Source organism: Rhinopithecus roxellana, chromosome 20, assembly GCF_007565055.1.
Source record: "Rhinopithecus roxellana isolate Shanxi Qingling chromosome 20, ASM756505v1, whole genome shotgun sequence".
In the NCBI taxonomy this organism is placed as follows: domain Eukaryota; kingdom Metazoa; phylum Chordata; class Mammalia; order Primates; family Cercopithecidae; genus Rhinopithecus; species Rhinopithecus roxellana.
The window spans coordinates 78,702,978-78,716,657 of NC_044568.1; the positions used below are offsets into that span (position 1 = coordinate 78,702,978).

Genomic DNA, 13,680 nt, shown 5'->3' on the forward strand with positions numbered 1-13,680 from the left:
GGATGACTTCAACATTTATTGACAGGCGGCATTGTTCCTTAGCAGGCTCCTGATTTTCATTGGATGGTGGCATTTTCAAGATGTGGCAAGAGGGTCGTGAAGTCTGGTAAAATTCTCAGGCAGGAGTTTGGTGGACATGCTATTTTGTGCAATTAGTATCTTCTACACCTCAGCCTGTACCTGCGGCGGCAGCACCCTGATGAGACCAAAAAAGGTAGTGAGAGGAAGACAGGGCCCCGAGAGCCCCCAGCCCCAGCCCCAGCCCACCCTCAGCTGGGCCCACTTACTCATGGCTCTCCTCCGTGCCCGGCAGCTCCGCCTCCTTCGTCTGCGACATCTTCGTCTCGGGCGGCAGCATCTGCTCCGGCTCTGGCTGCGACAGCATCTGTACCTGGCCATGGTGCGGGATGGGCTTGGCCTGAATGCTCAGAGCAGGGCACCACCTTGGCTGAGCCAGCCAACCTGTGAGCAGGTGGAACTCTGTGGGCTGTAAGTCAGGGGCCAGCTCTGCAGCCTCTTATACATGCCAGGAGGCCGTTGGTCATTGTGAGGGCAAAGGGGCTAGGACCTCACAAACCATGGCTAGGTGGCCTGCATCATGTCCATATATGGGCATGTGAGGGGCGGGCAGGCCCCCGAGTGTAGGAGCTGCCTATGTCACAGTCAGGGCAATACAAGATGACTCCTCCGTGGGAACAATCATCTAGTTATTCAATTAACAAAATATTACTGTTAATATTTTGGCCTGCTCCATGCCAGATTTTGGCCTAAGCCCTGGTATATAGTGATAAACAAGACAGACATGCCCTTGTTAAGGAGTATTATTATTTTTTGTTTTTTTAAAATTTTTTTTGGCTGGGTGCGGTGGCTCAAGCCTGTAATCCCAGCACTTTGGGAGGCCAAGACGGGCGGATCACGAGGTCAGGAGATCGAGACCATCCTGGCTAACATGGTGAAACCCCGTCTCTACTAAAAAATACAAAAAACTAGCCGGGCAAGGTGGCGGGCGCCTGTAGTCCCAGCTACTCGGGAGGCTGAGGCAGGAGAATGGCGTGAACCCGGGAGGCGGAGCTTGCAGTGAGCTGAGATCCGGCCACTACACTCCAGCCTGGGCGACAGAGCGAGACTCCGTCTCACAAAAAAAAAAAAAAAAAAAAAAAAAAAAAAATATTATTTATTTTATTTATGTATTTGTTTTTGAGACAGGGTCTCATTCTGTCACCCAGGCTGGAGTGCAGCAGCATAATCTTGGCTCACTGCAACCTCTGCCTCCTGGGTTCAAGCAAACCTCCGGCCATGGCCTCCTGAGTAGTTGGGAATACAGACATGCAACACCACACTCAGCTAATTTTTGTGTTTTTAGTAGAGACAGGGTTTCACTATGTTGGCCAGGCTGGTCTCAAACTCCTGACCTCAGGTGATCTGCCCGCTTAAGCCTCCCAAAGTGCTGGGATTACAGGCATGAGCCACCCTGCCTGGCCATTATTATTATTATTATTATTATTATTTGTAGAGACGGGCTCTCCCTATGTTGCCCAGGCTGGTCTCAAACTCCTGACCTCAAGCAAACCTCCTGCCTCTGCCTCCCAAAGCACTGGGATTACAGGTGTGAGCCTCCACACCCTACCCCTAATAGACTTTATAATCTAACTACAGAAGGCATGAATGAAGTAGTCCTGAAGAATAATTGTAATAGTGACAAATGCTGATAATAGAAACCTCGGGTTTCTGAGGATATGTGCTGGGAGAACTTGACCTCAGGTGAGGCTCTAGGGAGAGCCCCAAAGGGGTGCTGGTGAAGTGAACCCTAAAGGGTGCCAGAGTAAGAGGAGGGAGGAGCACCTGGGAAGAAAGAACTGCTCCTGCAAATGTTCTGAGGTGGCTCTGGATGTGCAGTTCTGTTTCTATGCAGGGTCAGGCAGCAGGGGATCCGTGGAGACAGAAAGTGATCGGACGGCCAGGGCAGGTGAAACAGGGAGCAGTTGTGCCGGGCTTCCTTCTGGGCTGATGGCTTTGGAACTTGGTAGAGGCGGTGGTTACACAACATTGTAACTGTACTAAATGCCACTGAATTACACACGTTATTTATTTATTTATGAATGAATGAATGACAGGGTCTCACTCTGTCACTCAGGCTGGAGTGCAGTGGCGCAATCTCGGCTCACTGCAAACTCCGCCTCCTGCTTCAAGCGATTCTCCTGCCTCAGCCTCCCAAGTAGCTGGGATTACAGATGCCTGCCACCACACCCAGCCAATTTTTGTATTTTTAGTAGAGATGGGGTTTCACCATGTTGGTCAGGCTGGTCTCGAACTCCTGAGTTCAAGTGATCTGCCCTCCTCAGGTTCCCAAAGTGCTGGGCCTTGAAATACACATTTTAAAATGATGAATTTTATGTTACGTGGCTTTCAGTTCAGTTGCAAACACGAAAAGCTCTGAGGCCAAAAGGTGCTAACAGGTGTGAGGGATTGGAGCAGAGTGTGGTGTGGGGCACTGGGCATGGTGTGGGTTTTCTCCCCAGCCCCATGGATTTTAGGGGTGAAGAGGGGAGCAGTTAGAATTGGTTTGTCTACTTAAACAGAAAACCGAAATGAGTGAGTTGGGTGGAAGTTTTGTTTTTCTTAAGGAGCCAGAGGTGATCTGGGGGGTCATTAGATTGTCCCTGTTAGGGGGATACACATGCTGGAGGATTTAGGGGTGATGACATATGTTTGCCAACTACTCTCAAGGATTTACCCATAGAGAAAGTGGGAGAAGAAGGGAGAGAGAGATGCGGGGGAGCCGAACAGATGTGATAGAACATTCACAACTGGCCATGCCAGGCGTGGTGGCTCACACCTGTAATCCAGCTCTTTGGAAAGATCGGCTGAGCCCAGGAGTTTGAGACCAGCCTCAGCAACATAGAGCCCATCTCTACAAAAATAAAAAACTTATAAAAAAGGTTTTTTAAAAAAACACAATTGGCCAATCTGTGTAAAGGGGAGCTCTTTGTCAGGGGTTCTTGCAAATTTTCTGAAATTTTGAAATTATTTCAAAATAGATTATTACATTTTTTTTTTTTTAAAGAGCAAAAGAAAACCCAGGGAGGTCAGCCAGGGCTGGTGTGAGGCTCCATCCTTATCAAGGGTCCAGGCTTTTGTCTTTCAGCTCTGCCTTCAGCAAGTGCTTTCTATCCTCAAAGTTGCCACATAGTCCAAGATCAGGGCTGTTGGGGATGGTTGTGCAGTTTGTGTGCTGCTCCAAGCTCCCTGCCAAAGGGATTGAGTGAGGACTGAAATGCAGTCCGTGGTCTGCTTGCCACCCCAGGCCCTGCACTCACAGGGGATGCTTCAGCCCATGGGAGCTGTCTTTTTCCTAATTTGACTTCTCACAGCAGAAGTCTTGTCCGAGTTTGAACAAAGGCACACTAAGGGCTAAACTTGGCCCTGCTGGAGTCCCACCCATATCCACCATGCAAGCAGGAAGGAGAAAGAGGAGGGGTCACAAAGAGACAAGGTCTAGCTCTTTTGCCCAGGCTGGAGTGCAGCGGCACAGTCATAGCTCACAGCAGCCTCAGTGGAATCCTCGTGGTATAAAGAGCTTTCCCAGATGCCCTGTCCAGCAACTTCCCCTTCTGATCACTGGCCTCCCTGCAAAAGCACGCTGCCCCCTGGGGTAAAGCAGGGCTCCTAGAAAGGAGAAGGGGCTGGTGGATACCAGGTAGACAGTTAGTACTCTCTTCCCCAGAGGGGATGGAGCCCACCCCAGACCCCAGCAAGACGGGGAAACCATGAATTTGAAGCTAAAGTCTACTGTTACTAAGAGGGATACAGTAGCACATAGTAGGTTAGCAGTAACTTTTCATTCATTGATTCAGGTCTAGATTGATATAAAATTGTTACCCCCAATCCTCTAACACTTACTACTTTTTTTTTTTTTTTTTTTTTTTTTTTTTTTTTTTAAGATGGAGTTTTGCTATTGTCGCCCAGGCTGGAGTGCAATGGCACCATCTTGGCTCCCTGCAACCTCTGCTTCCCAGGTTCAAGCAATTTTCCTTCCTCAGCCTCCTGAGTAGCTGGGATTAGAGGAATGTGTCACCACGCCTGGCTAATTTTGTGTTTGTAGTAGAGATGGGGTTTCACCATTTTGGCCAGGCTGGTCTTGAACTCCTGATCTCAAGTGATCCACCCGCCTCAGCATGAGCCACCACACGCAGTCCAGGGTGACTGTCAATCTTTGACATCCCATCAGGTTCCTCTGAGACCATGTGGGTTACCCTGTCTCTACTAAAAAGACAAAAATTAGCTGGGATGGTGGCACTTGCGTGTAATCCCAGCTACTCAGGAGGCTGAGGCTGGAGAATCACTTGCTGGGATTACAGGCATGAGCCACTTTGCCCTGCCGCAGAGATTAGTTCTAAGTTCTGGAAAAAGGATGCCCTGGAGCTAGGCGGTGGGGACATTTGGCCTCATCTGGGGTCCTGAAGCCTTCAGTGGTCATCTGAAATTTTGGGTTTGTCACAGCATCTGGCTGTTACTCTAATACAGTACTTGCCACTCACTGATACTGTGTTTTTAATTTGTCTCCCCAAGTGGGATGGAAGTTCAGTGAGACTTTCTTTTGTTCAGTGTGGCGATCCTAAGAATAACCTGAACTAAAAGGAACGGAAATATTTGTTGAATGAATACGTGAATGGCAAATGATGCTTTGTACAATAAGGTTCTTTTCTTGACTTTTTCCAAATCTAAAATCGTGTTATTGTGATTTTTAAAATGACGTTTAGCCTCTCCCTGCCAGCCACCCTACTTCCGTTTGGTATGGTCCTTGGCACTGGTGATTAGGAATCACCAAGACTCCTGCCAGTTAAATACACGCTGAGTCTCAGAAGGGGACATCCAGTACTGTTCCCTGAGGTCCTAATTGGGCAGCCACAGGGCTTGTCCCTCCGCCGACCCCCACATCTGTGTTGTCACAGTGGCCTCTCACCCCACCCTGTTCAAGGAGAGATGTCACCAAAGGAGGAAGGCAGGGGTAGGGGATGGTGCCCCTCTCTGCCTCTGGGAGGGGTGAATGCAGGCAGTTCATTCCCAGAATAATGAGAGGATAATTTGGCAGTAGGATGACAGTGTTTTAAACGTGCCATCATACCCACAATTCCATAGTCAGGGATTTCTCCCAAAGAAATTATCCTGCGTGTTCATAGAGGTGTGAGATGGAGGGTGTTCATTAAAGCATTGTTTGTGGGGGAAAATTAGAAATAGCTTAATGTTCATCTTAAGGAAATGGTAAATCAATTGTTGCCATGTTGTAGCATAGCTCACAGGCATTCAGAACCCTGGAGAGTGATGTGATGTGGACATAGCAGTCTATGCTATATCGAAACTGAGTGAGTTGCTAAAATGTAGGGTGTCATCTCATGTCTGTAAAAAGTTTAGAAATTGCTGGGCGCGGTGGCTCACGCCTGTAATCCCAGCACTGTGGGAGGCTGAGGCAGGTGGATCACGAGGTCAGGAGATCGAGACCATCCTAGGTAACACAGTGAAACTCCATCTCTACTAAAAATACAAAAAATTAGCCGGGCGTGGTGGCGGGAGGCTGTAGTCCCAGCTACTCGGGAGGCTGAGGCAGGAGAATGGCTGAACCCGGGAGGTGGAGCTTGCATTGAGCTGAGATCATGCCACTGCACTCTGGCCTGGGCGACACAGCAAGACTCAGTGTCAAAAAAAAAAAAAAAAAAGTTTAGAAATAAACACTCACATACACAGAGGAAAAAGTCTAGACTGTGATACATTGACCTGACAGTGGGAGATGGAATAATGGAAGGCTTCACTTTCTACTTTATTCATTTCTGTATTTTGGGGGGAATTTTTACTGTAAGGGTAAAGACATGTGACTAAATGTTGAATGAGTTATTTCCATGAACAAAAAGAAAAGAATGTCTGTAATCCTAGCACTTTAGGAGGCCGAGGTGGGTGGATCGCTTGAGCCCAGGAATTCAAGACCAGCTCAGGCAACATGGTGAAATTCCGTCTCTACAGAATACACAAAAATTAACTGGGTGTGGTGATATCCACCTGTAGTTCCAGCTACGCCAGTGGGAGGACCACCTGAGCTCAAGGATGCTGAAGCTGCAGTGAGCCATCATCCTGTCACTGCATGCCAGTCTGGGTAACAGAGTAAGGCCCTGTCTCAAAAAAGAAAGAAAAGAATAGTAATACCCATTACCATTTCTAAGCACTTACTGTATGCCAGATTCTATTTAATTGTGAGGCTATTTTTGTTTTTTTTTTAATAAGCTTTTTCTGGCTGGGCACAGTGGCTCACACCTGTAATCCCAGCACTTTGGGAGGCCAAGGTGGGTGGATCACTTGAGGTCAGGAGGTCAAGACCAGCCTGACCAATATGGTGAAACCCTGTCTCTACTAAACCATGAAATTACCCGGGCATGGTGGTGTATGCCTGTAATCCCAGCTACTTGGGAGGCTGAGGCAGGAAAGTCACTTGAACCCGGGAGACAGAGGCTGCAGTGAGCCAAGATTGTATCATTGCACTCTAGCCTGGGCAACAAGAGCAAAACTCCATCTCAAAAATAAATAAATAAACTTTTTCTTTTGGGGAAAGTTGCAGAGTTAGTAAGGGGATTCCCATATGCCTCTCACCCACTTTCCCCCATTGTTAACATTTTACATCACTGGGGCACATTTGTCACAATTAAAACACCAACTTTGGCACATTAATACTTACCAAGCAGGCTCTAGATTTTATTTGAATTTCACCAGCTTTTCTACTAACACTCGTTTTCTGTTCCAAGATCCAGTTCAGGGTACCATCCCCAATTTCTCCTGCTGTTAACATCTTACGAGAGGATAGTGCATTTCACAATTCTTAAATCAGTGGCGGTGCGTTATTATTCACTAAAGGCTGTAGTTTCTTCAGATTACCTTAGGTTTTCCTCAGTGTTTTTCTGTTCCAGGATCCCATCTCCCTTTAGGCTCCTCTGGGCTGTGACATTCCTTTGTCTTTCATCACGGTGACAGTTTTTGTTTTGTTTTGTTTTGTTTTGTTTGAGACGGAGATTTGTTCTTGTCCCCCAGGCTGGCGTGCAGTGGCGCAATCTCGGCTCACTGCAACCTCTGCCTCCTAGGTTCAAGCAATTCTCCTATCTCAGCCTCCCGAGTAGCTGGGATTACAGGCGTGCGCCATGATGCCTGGCTAATTTTATATTTTTAGTAGAGATGGGGTTTCTCCATGTTGGCCAGGCTGGTTTCAAACTCCTGACCTCAGGTGAACCACCCGCCTTGGCCTCCCAAAGTGCTGGGATTACAGGCATGAGCCACCGCCCCCAACCGATCATGCTGACAATTTTAAGGAGTGCTGGTCAGATATTTTGTGAATATTCCCTCTTCCTCTATTTTTTGGAATAGTTTGAGTAGGATTGGTAGTTTTTCTTTAAGGGTTCAGTAGAATTTCACAGTGAAGCCACCAGGTCCTGGGCTTTTCTTTCCTGGGAGACATTTTATTAAGGCTTCGATCTCATTCCTTGTTACTGGTCTGTTCACGTTTTGGATTTCTTCATGACTCAATTTTAGTAGGTTGTCTGTGTCCATCAGTTGATCCGTTTCTCCTAGATTTTCCAGTTTATTGGCATATGGCTGCTCATACTAGCCACCAATGGTCCTTTGAATTTCTACACTATCTGTTGTAATGCCTCCTTTTTCATCTCTGATTTTGTTTCTTTGGGTCTTCTCTCTTTTTTTCTTAGTCTGGCTAACGGTTTGTCAATTTTATCTTTTCAAAACACCAACTTTTCGTTTTGTTGATCCTTTGTATTATTTTGTTTCAATTTTATTAATTTCTCCTTTGATCTTTATTTCTTTTTTTCTACTGATTTTGGATTTGGATTGCCCTTTTCTAGTTCTTTAGGATGCATCGTTAGGTGTTTATTTGGTCAGGTATTTTGTAGAGTGTCACTCAATTGAGTTTTTTTTTGTTTTTGTTTTTGTTTTTGTTGTTTTGAGATGGAGTCCCGCTCTGTTGCCCAGGTTAGAGCGTAATGGCACGATCTCAGCCCACTGTAACCTCCGCCTCCCAGGTTCAGGTGATTCTTCTGCCTCAGCCTCCTGAGTAGCTTAGATTACAGGCACATGCCACCTCGCCCGGCTAATTTTTTGTATTTTTGGTAGAGATGGGATTTCACCATGTTGGTCAGGGTGTCTCAAACTCCTAACCTCGTCATCTGCCCACCTCAGCCTCCCAAAGTGTTGAGATTACAGGTATGAGCCACTGTCCTCGGCTTCCATTGGGATTTGATTGATATTTTTCTCATGACTAGACTGGAGTTATGTGTTCTGGGAGGAAGAGCTGGGAGGTGAGTGCCCTTCTCCTCACTTCCTACAAAGGGGATGTGCTCTCAGGAGGACTAACTTGATACCTGGCTGAGGCAGTGCTTGTCAGGTTTCTTTACAGCAGAGCTACTTTTTTCCCCTGCGTTTGATACTGTGCTCTTCAGAAGGAGGTCACTCTGTGCAGCCCACACCTAAGGGATGGGAGTTAAGCTCCACCTCCTTGAGGGCAGGGCATCTTCATCACTTATTGGAATTTTTCTGCACTGGAGATTTGTCTCTTCTCCATTTATTGATTCATTAATTTATATCAGTATGGATCCATGGATCCTGTATACTTTGGGTGTAATCCAATTCTACTTTATTTTGTTGTTCAAATTGTTCCAGCATTAGCCACTGGGTGCCTTTCCGTTGTCTCCTGTGTCCCTGTGACACACTCCTTCACTGTGAGATTTTGAGCACTTCCTTAACTTTCTGGCACCACAAGATGCTCCAGGCTCATCTTTTCTATTTCCTATCTTAGACCTAGAATCAGCTGTTTCTCCAAGGAACCCTGGTTCCTTTCATTAGTGAATGGTATTAGAAACCAAGATCTGGGTGCAAGATGTGCTCATGGCTATGGGGTGCTGTTGCTTCTTGGCCCTCTTAGTGGACAGAACAAGGAAATCTGTGTGTGTACTAACCTGTATGCACACAAATCTATATTTCTAGATGTAACCATCTATGATACTGTTTTAGCTAAACCTGTTTAACCTAACATCTCCAACTCTAATCCATGGTCATCACATGGATCATTCTAGATACGTCTCGTTGCTCATCTGTAACAGTGGGAAGCCTGGCTGCTATCATCCTCCATCCATTTACTTAATTGTTCCCTTTCACTCTGCATGTGTGGTGGCTTTAGAATTGTTAACCCTTCTAAAGGCTGGGTACAGTGGCTCACACCTGTAGTCCCAGCACTTTGAGACGCTCAAGCAGGAAGATCACTTGAGCCCAGGAGTTCAAGGGCAGCCTGGGCAACATGGTGAAACCCTATGTCTACAAAAAGCACAAAAATTAGGTGGGCTTGGTGGTGCAGGCTTGTAGTCCCAGTTACTAGAGACTGAGGCAAGAGGATTGCTTGAATATGGGAGGTCGAGGCTGCAGTGAGCCATGATCATGCCACTGCACTCCAGCCTGGGTGACAGAGCTAGACCCTGTCCCCCCATCCAAAACAAAAAACAACAACAACAAAGAAAACCCCCGCCTTACCCCGATACCTTTCCAGTCATTTATTTATTTATTTATTTATTTATTTATTTATTTATTTAGTGCCCTCTGTGCTGGGCACTGTTTTAAACACCATGAACAATACAAAGATCCCTGCCCTCGTGGAGTTATGTTCTAGCGCATGAGATGAGCAAAACAATAAGAATGATAAATGGATAAATGATACTGTACATTGAAAGGAAAACAGAAAAAGCAGGGCACAGTGAGAACCGTTGGGCCTTATGGAGGTAACTGGGACAAGTGGCAATTCAGGGTACTCAGGGCAGGCCTTGTTGAGAAGGTGACATTTAAGCAGATCCTGAAGGCAGTGAGGGAGTTAGTCATGAGGAAATCAGGGAAGAGTGCACCAGACAAGGGGAACTTCACATGCAAAGGCCCTGGGGTGGGGAGGCACAGCCCTTCTGCTGTGCCCAGGGAACAGCAAGGCCAGCATGGCTGGAGCAGAGAGAGGTGGGGGCTGGTAGGAGATGAAGTCACAGAGGTGGGAGGGGGGCACCACATTATAGGTGGCCTTGTCAGCCTCCCTAAGGATTCAACTTTTACACCAAATGAAATGGGGAACACAAGAGCGACACTCTTTGTCTTAAGGACCCCTCTGCTCCTGTGCTGAGAAGAATAGAGGGGCAGAGGTGGAGGCAGGGAGGCTGTGGCTGTCGCACAGGCACGAGGCCGGGTGGTAGAGGAGGATGGTGAGGAGTGGTCGGAATCTGGCTGTGTGTTAAAGATGGGGCCAGCAGGACTCAGCAGCAGCCTGGATGAGGGGAGTGATAGGGACAGAAGAGTTAAGGCTGGTTCCGAGACTTGGGCTCAAGTACCTAGGAGGATAGCGTTGCCACCAACTCCAGTGGGTGAAGAAGCCTTGGGAGGAGGGTCCAGAATTCAGACATCTCAGTAGAGGTGTCCAGTAAGTAGGCAGCTGAATATCTGAGTGTGACAGTTAGCCTGGAAGTGATATATATGGGCATTGTCAGGGTTTACAATCAGGAGACTGGCCAGGATCACTGATTCAGTTTTTTGTTGCTGCTATAACAAAGTACCATAAACTTCGTAACTTAAAACAACATGAGTTCATTATGGGTTTTTTTTTGTTTGGTTTTTTGTTTGTTTGTTTTTTTGAGACGGAGTCTCTCTCTGTCGCCCAGGCTGGAGTGCAGTGGCCAGATCTCGTCTCACTGCAAGCTCTGCCTCCCGAGTTCACGCTATTCTCCTGCCTCAGCCTCCTGAGTAGCTGGGACTACAGACGCCTGCCACCTCGCCCAGCTATGTTTTTTGTATTTTTTTTAGTAGAGACGGGGTTTCGCCATGTTAGCCAGGATGGTCTCGATCTCCTGACCTCGTGATCTGCCCGTCTCGGCCTCCCAAAGTGCTGGGATTACAGGCTTGAGCCACCGTGCCCTGCCCATTATGGGCTTTTCCCCCCCATCTGTCACCCAGGCTGGAGTACAGTGGCATGTCATGGTTAATTGCAGCCTTTACTTCCTAAGCTCAAGCGATCCTCCCTCTTCAGCCTCCTTGAGTAGCTGGAATGGAAGCCTGGCTCCGTGCCCAGCTACTTTTTTTCTTAAAAAAACCTGTGTTGCCCAGGTTGGTCTCGAATTCCTAGGCTCAAGCGATCCTCCCACCTCAGCCTCCAAAACTGCTGGGATTACTGGCATGAGCTGCTATGCCCATCATATTATCTTGTAGTTCTGCTGGTCAGAATTTCAAAACGGTCTTAAGGGGCTAAAATCAAAGTACCAGCAGGATGGCATTCCTTTCCAGAGCCTCTGAGGGAAAATCCGCTCTCCACCTTTTGTTTTTCCTCATCTTTCTAGAGGCCTCCTGCATTCCTTGGCTCATGGCCCCTTCCCTTGTCTTCAAAGCCAGCAGCATAGCCTCTTCCAGTCTCTCTCTGAGTCTGGCTCTCCTGCTCTGTCTTTCCCTTATGAGGTCTCTTGTGATTGCACTGGACCTACCCAGGTAATTCAGGACAATCTCCCCATCTCAAGGTCCTTCATTTAATCATATCTGGATAGTCCCTTTTGCTATGTAAGGCAGCGTATTGACAGGTTCCAAGGATTCACACATGAGCATCTTTGGGGCCATTATTTTGCCTACCTCAAGCACCAAGGGGGTGATGGAGAGGAAAAGAGTGCCCAGGACCAAGCATGAATAAGTCAGGAGCTGGCTGGGTGGAGTGGCTCTTGCCTGTAATCTCAGCACCTTGGGAAGCTGATGTGGGCGGATCACCTGAGGTCAGGAGTTCAAGACCAGCCTGATGAACATGGCAAAACCCCGTCTCTACTAAAAACCAGAAATTAGCCAGGCACGGTGGTGCACACCTGTAGTCCCAGCCACTCAGGAGGCTGAGGCATGAGAATCGCTTGAACCCAGGAGGCGGAAGTTGCAGTGAGCTGAAATCATGCACTGAACTCCAGCCTGGATGACAGAATGAAACTCCATCTCAAAAAAAAAATCAAGAACTCAAGAGTTTGAGACCAGCCTGGCCAACATGGCAAGACCCCATCTCTACAGAAAATACAAAAATTAACCAGGTGTGGTGGTGCACAGCTGTAGTCCCAGCTACTCAGGAATCTGAGTCAGGAGAATCACTTGAGCCCAGGAGGTTGAGGCTGCAGTGAGCTGAGGTCATGCCACTGCACTCCATCCTGGGTTGACAGAGCAAGACTCTGTATCAAAAAAAAAAAGTCAGGAGCTAAGGAGGAGCAGCTAGGGAGGTAGGAGGAACCAAGAGACATGGGTCCAGGAAGCCTGGTGGATAAAGGGCACTGGGGAGGGGGTAAGCAGCAGCTGTGTCAATCACATCAGAGGTTGACTCAGAGGTCACCGATGGACATGGCAATGTGGCAGTCACTGGCAACCTTCAGAAGAATAGTTTGTGTGTAGCAGTGGGGGCCAGGCAAGCCTGGTGGGAGTGGGATTTATTTATTTAATAATAATAATAATAATAATAATTATTATTATTATTATTATTATTTTTTGAGACAGAGTCTCGCTCTGTCGCCCAGGCTGGAGTGCCATGGCACAATCTCAGCTCACTACAAGCTCCACCTCCCGGGTTCACGCCATTCTCCTGCCTCAGCCTCACTAGTAGCTGGGACTACAGGCACCCGCCACCACACCCATCTAATTTTTTGTATTTTTAGTAGAGACAGGGTTTAACTGTGTTAGCCAGGATGGTCTCGATCTCCTGACCTTGTGATCTGCCCACCTCGGCCTCCCAAAGTGCTGGGATTACAGGCGTGAGCTACCGTGCCTGGCCTATTATTATTTTTTGAGATGAAGTCTCGCTCTTTCACCTAGGCTGGAGTGCAGTGGCGCAATCTTGGCTCACTGCAACCTCCACCTCCCAGGTTCAAGTGATTCTCCTGTCCCAGCCTCCAGAGTAGCTGGAACTACTGGTGCCCGCCACCACGCCTGGCTAATTTTTTAATTTTTAGTAGAGATGGGGTTTCACCATGTTGGCCAGGCTGGTTTCCAACTCCTAACCTCAGTGATCCACCTGCTTTGGCCTCCCAAAGTGCTGGGATTACAGGCGTGAGCCACCACACCCGACCTGGGGGTGGGATTTAGAAGGAACACAAGAACACGAGTTGGAGAGAGCCAGGACTGGCAGCTCTTTCAAGGACTTTCACTGCCAAAGAGAACAGAAAAATGGGAATGGGGCTGGCAGCATAAGTGGGCTGGGAGAAGGTTTGGTTTAGTTGGAGTTTGGTTTCCAGTGGGACAGCAGAGCAGGATTGTTTGCTGGTGGGAATGTGCAACAACAGAGAATGACAGATGAGGTGCTTCTGTGGCTCCCAAGCACGATGGTTGGGTGTTCACGAGGGTGTCGTGAGATGTACCTCCCTCAAACCTTGTTACAAGGTTGGCATGTTACCCACCTGATGTGAAGAAAAAAAGAAAAAAGAAAAATAGATAAGACTGAGGAGGGAGTAGTTTGGTAAATAAATGGATCACACCACACTTCTGCAGCTTACTTTTGCTCACTTGACCACATATCTCAGCAACATCTCCATGGGCAGTATTGCTCCAAGCAGTTCTGCTTGCATAAATCTATCCTGTCGATCAGGGTCAGCAAATAGAAAGATA

General features: G+C 47.6%; 1 protein-coding gene and 1 non-coding gene across 2 annotated transcripts; one reads left to right on the plus strand and one right to left on the minus strand.

The window, feature by feature from the left end:
- PRM1 (protamine 1) lies at nucleotides 1-496 on the minus strand. The gene is made up of 2 exons (XM_010370227.1): nucleotides 288-496; nucleotides 1-196 (listed from the first exon to the last, which is right to left on the minus strand). Exons 1-2 carry the CDS (start codon nucleotides 397-399, stop codon nucleotides 153-155), a joined length of 156 nt encoding a protein of 51 aa, XP_010368529.1. The 5' UTR covers nucleotides 400-496; the 3' UTR covers nucleotides 1-152.
- A 12,877-nt stretch (nucleotides 497-13,373) lies between these two features.
- LOC115895368 lies at nucleotides 13,374-13,478 on the plus strand. The gene has a single exon (XR_004055570.1). It is a non-coding gene; the product is annotated as a small nucleolar RNA U13 (small nucleolar RNA).
- The last annotated feature ends 202 nt before the right edge of the window (nucleotides 13,479-13,680 follow it).

Excerpts from the sequence above, each read along its gene's own strand:
- PRM1 (XM_010370227.1), bottom strand. The coding sequence starts at position 399 with ATGGCCAGGTACAGATGCTGTCGCAGCCAGAGCCGGAGCAGATGCTGC. Across the intron at positions 197-287 it reads GGCACGGAGGAGAGCCATGA|GGTGCTGCCGCCGCAGGTAC; the intron begins GTAAGTGGGCCC and ends TGGTCTCATCAG.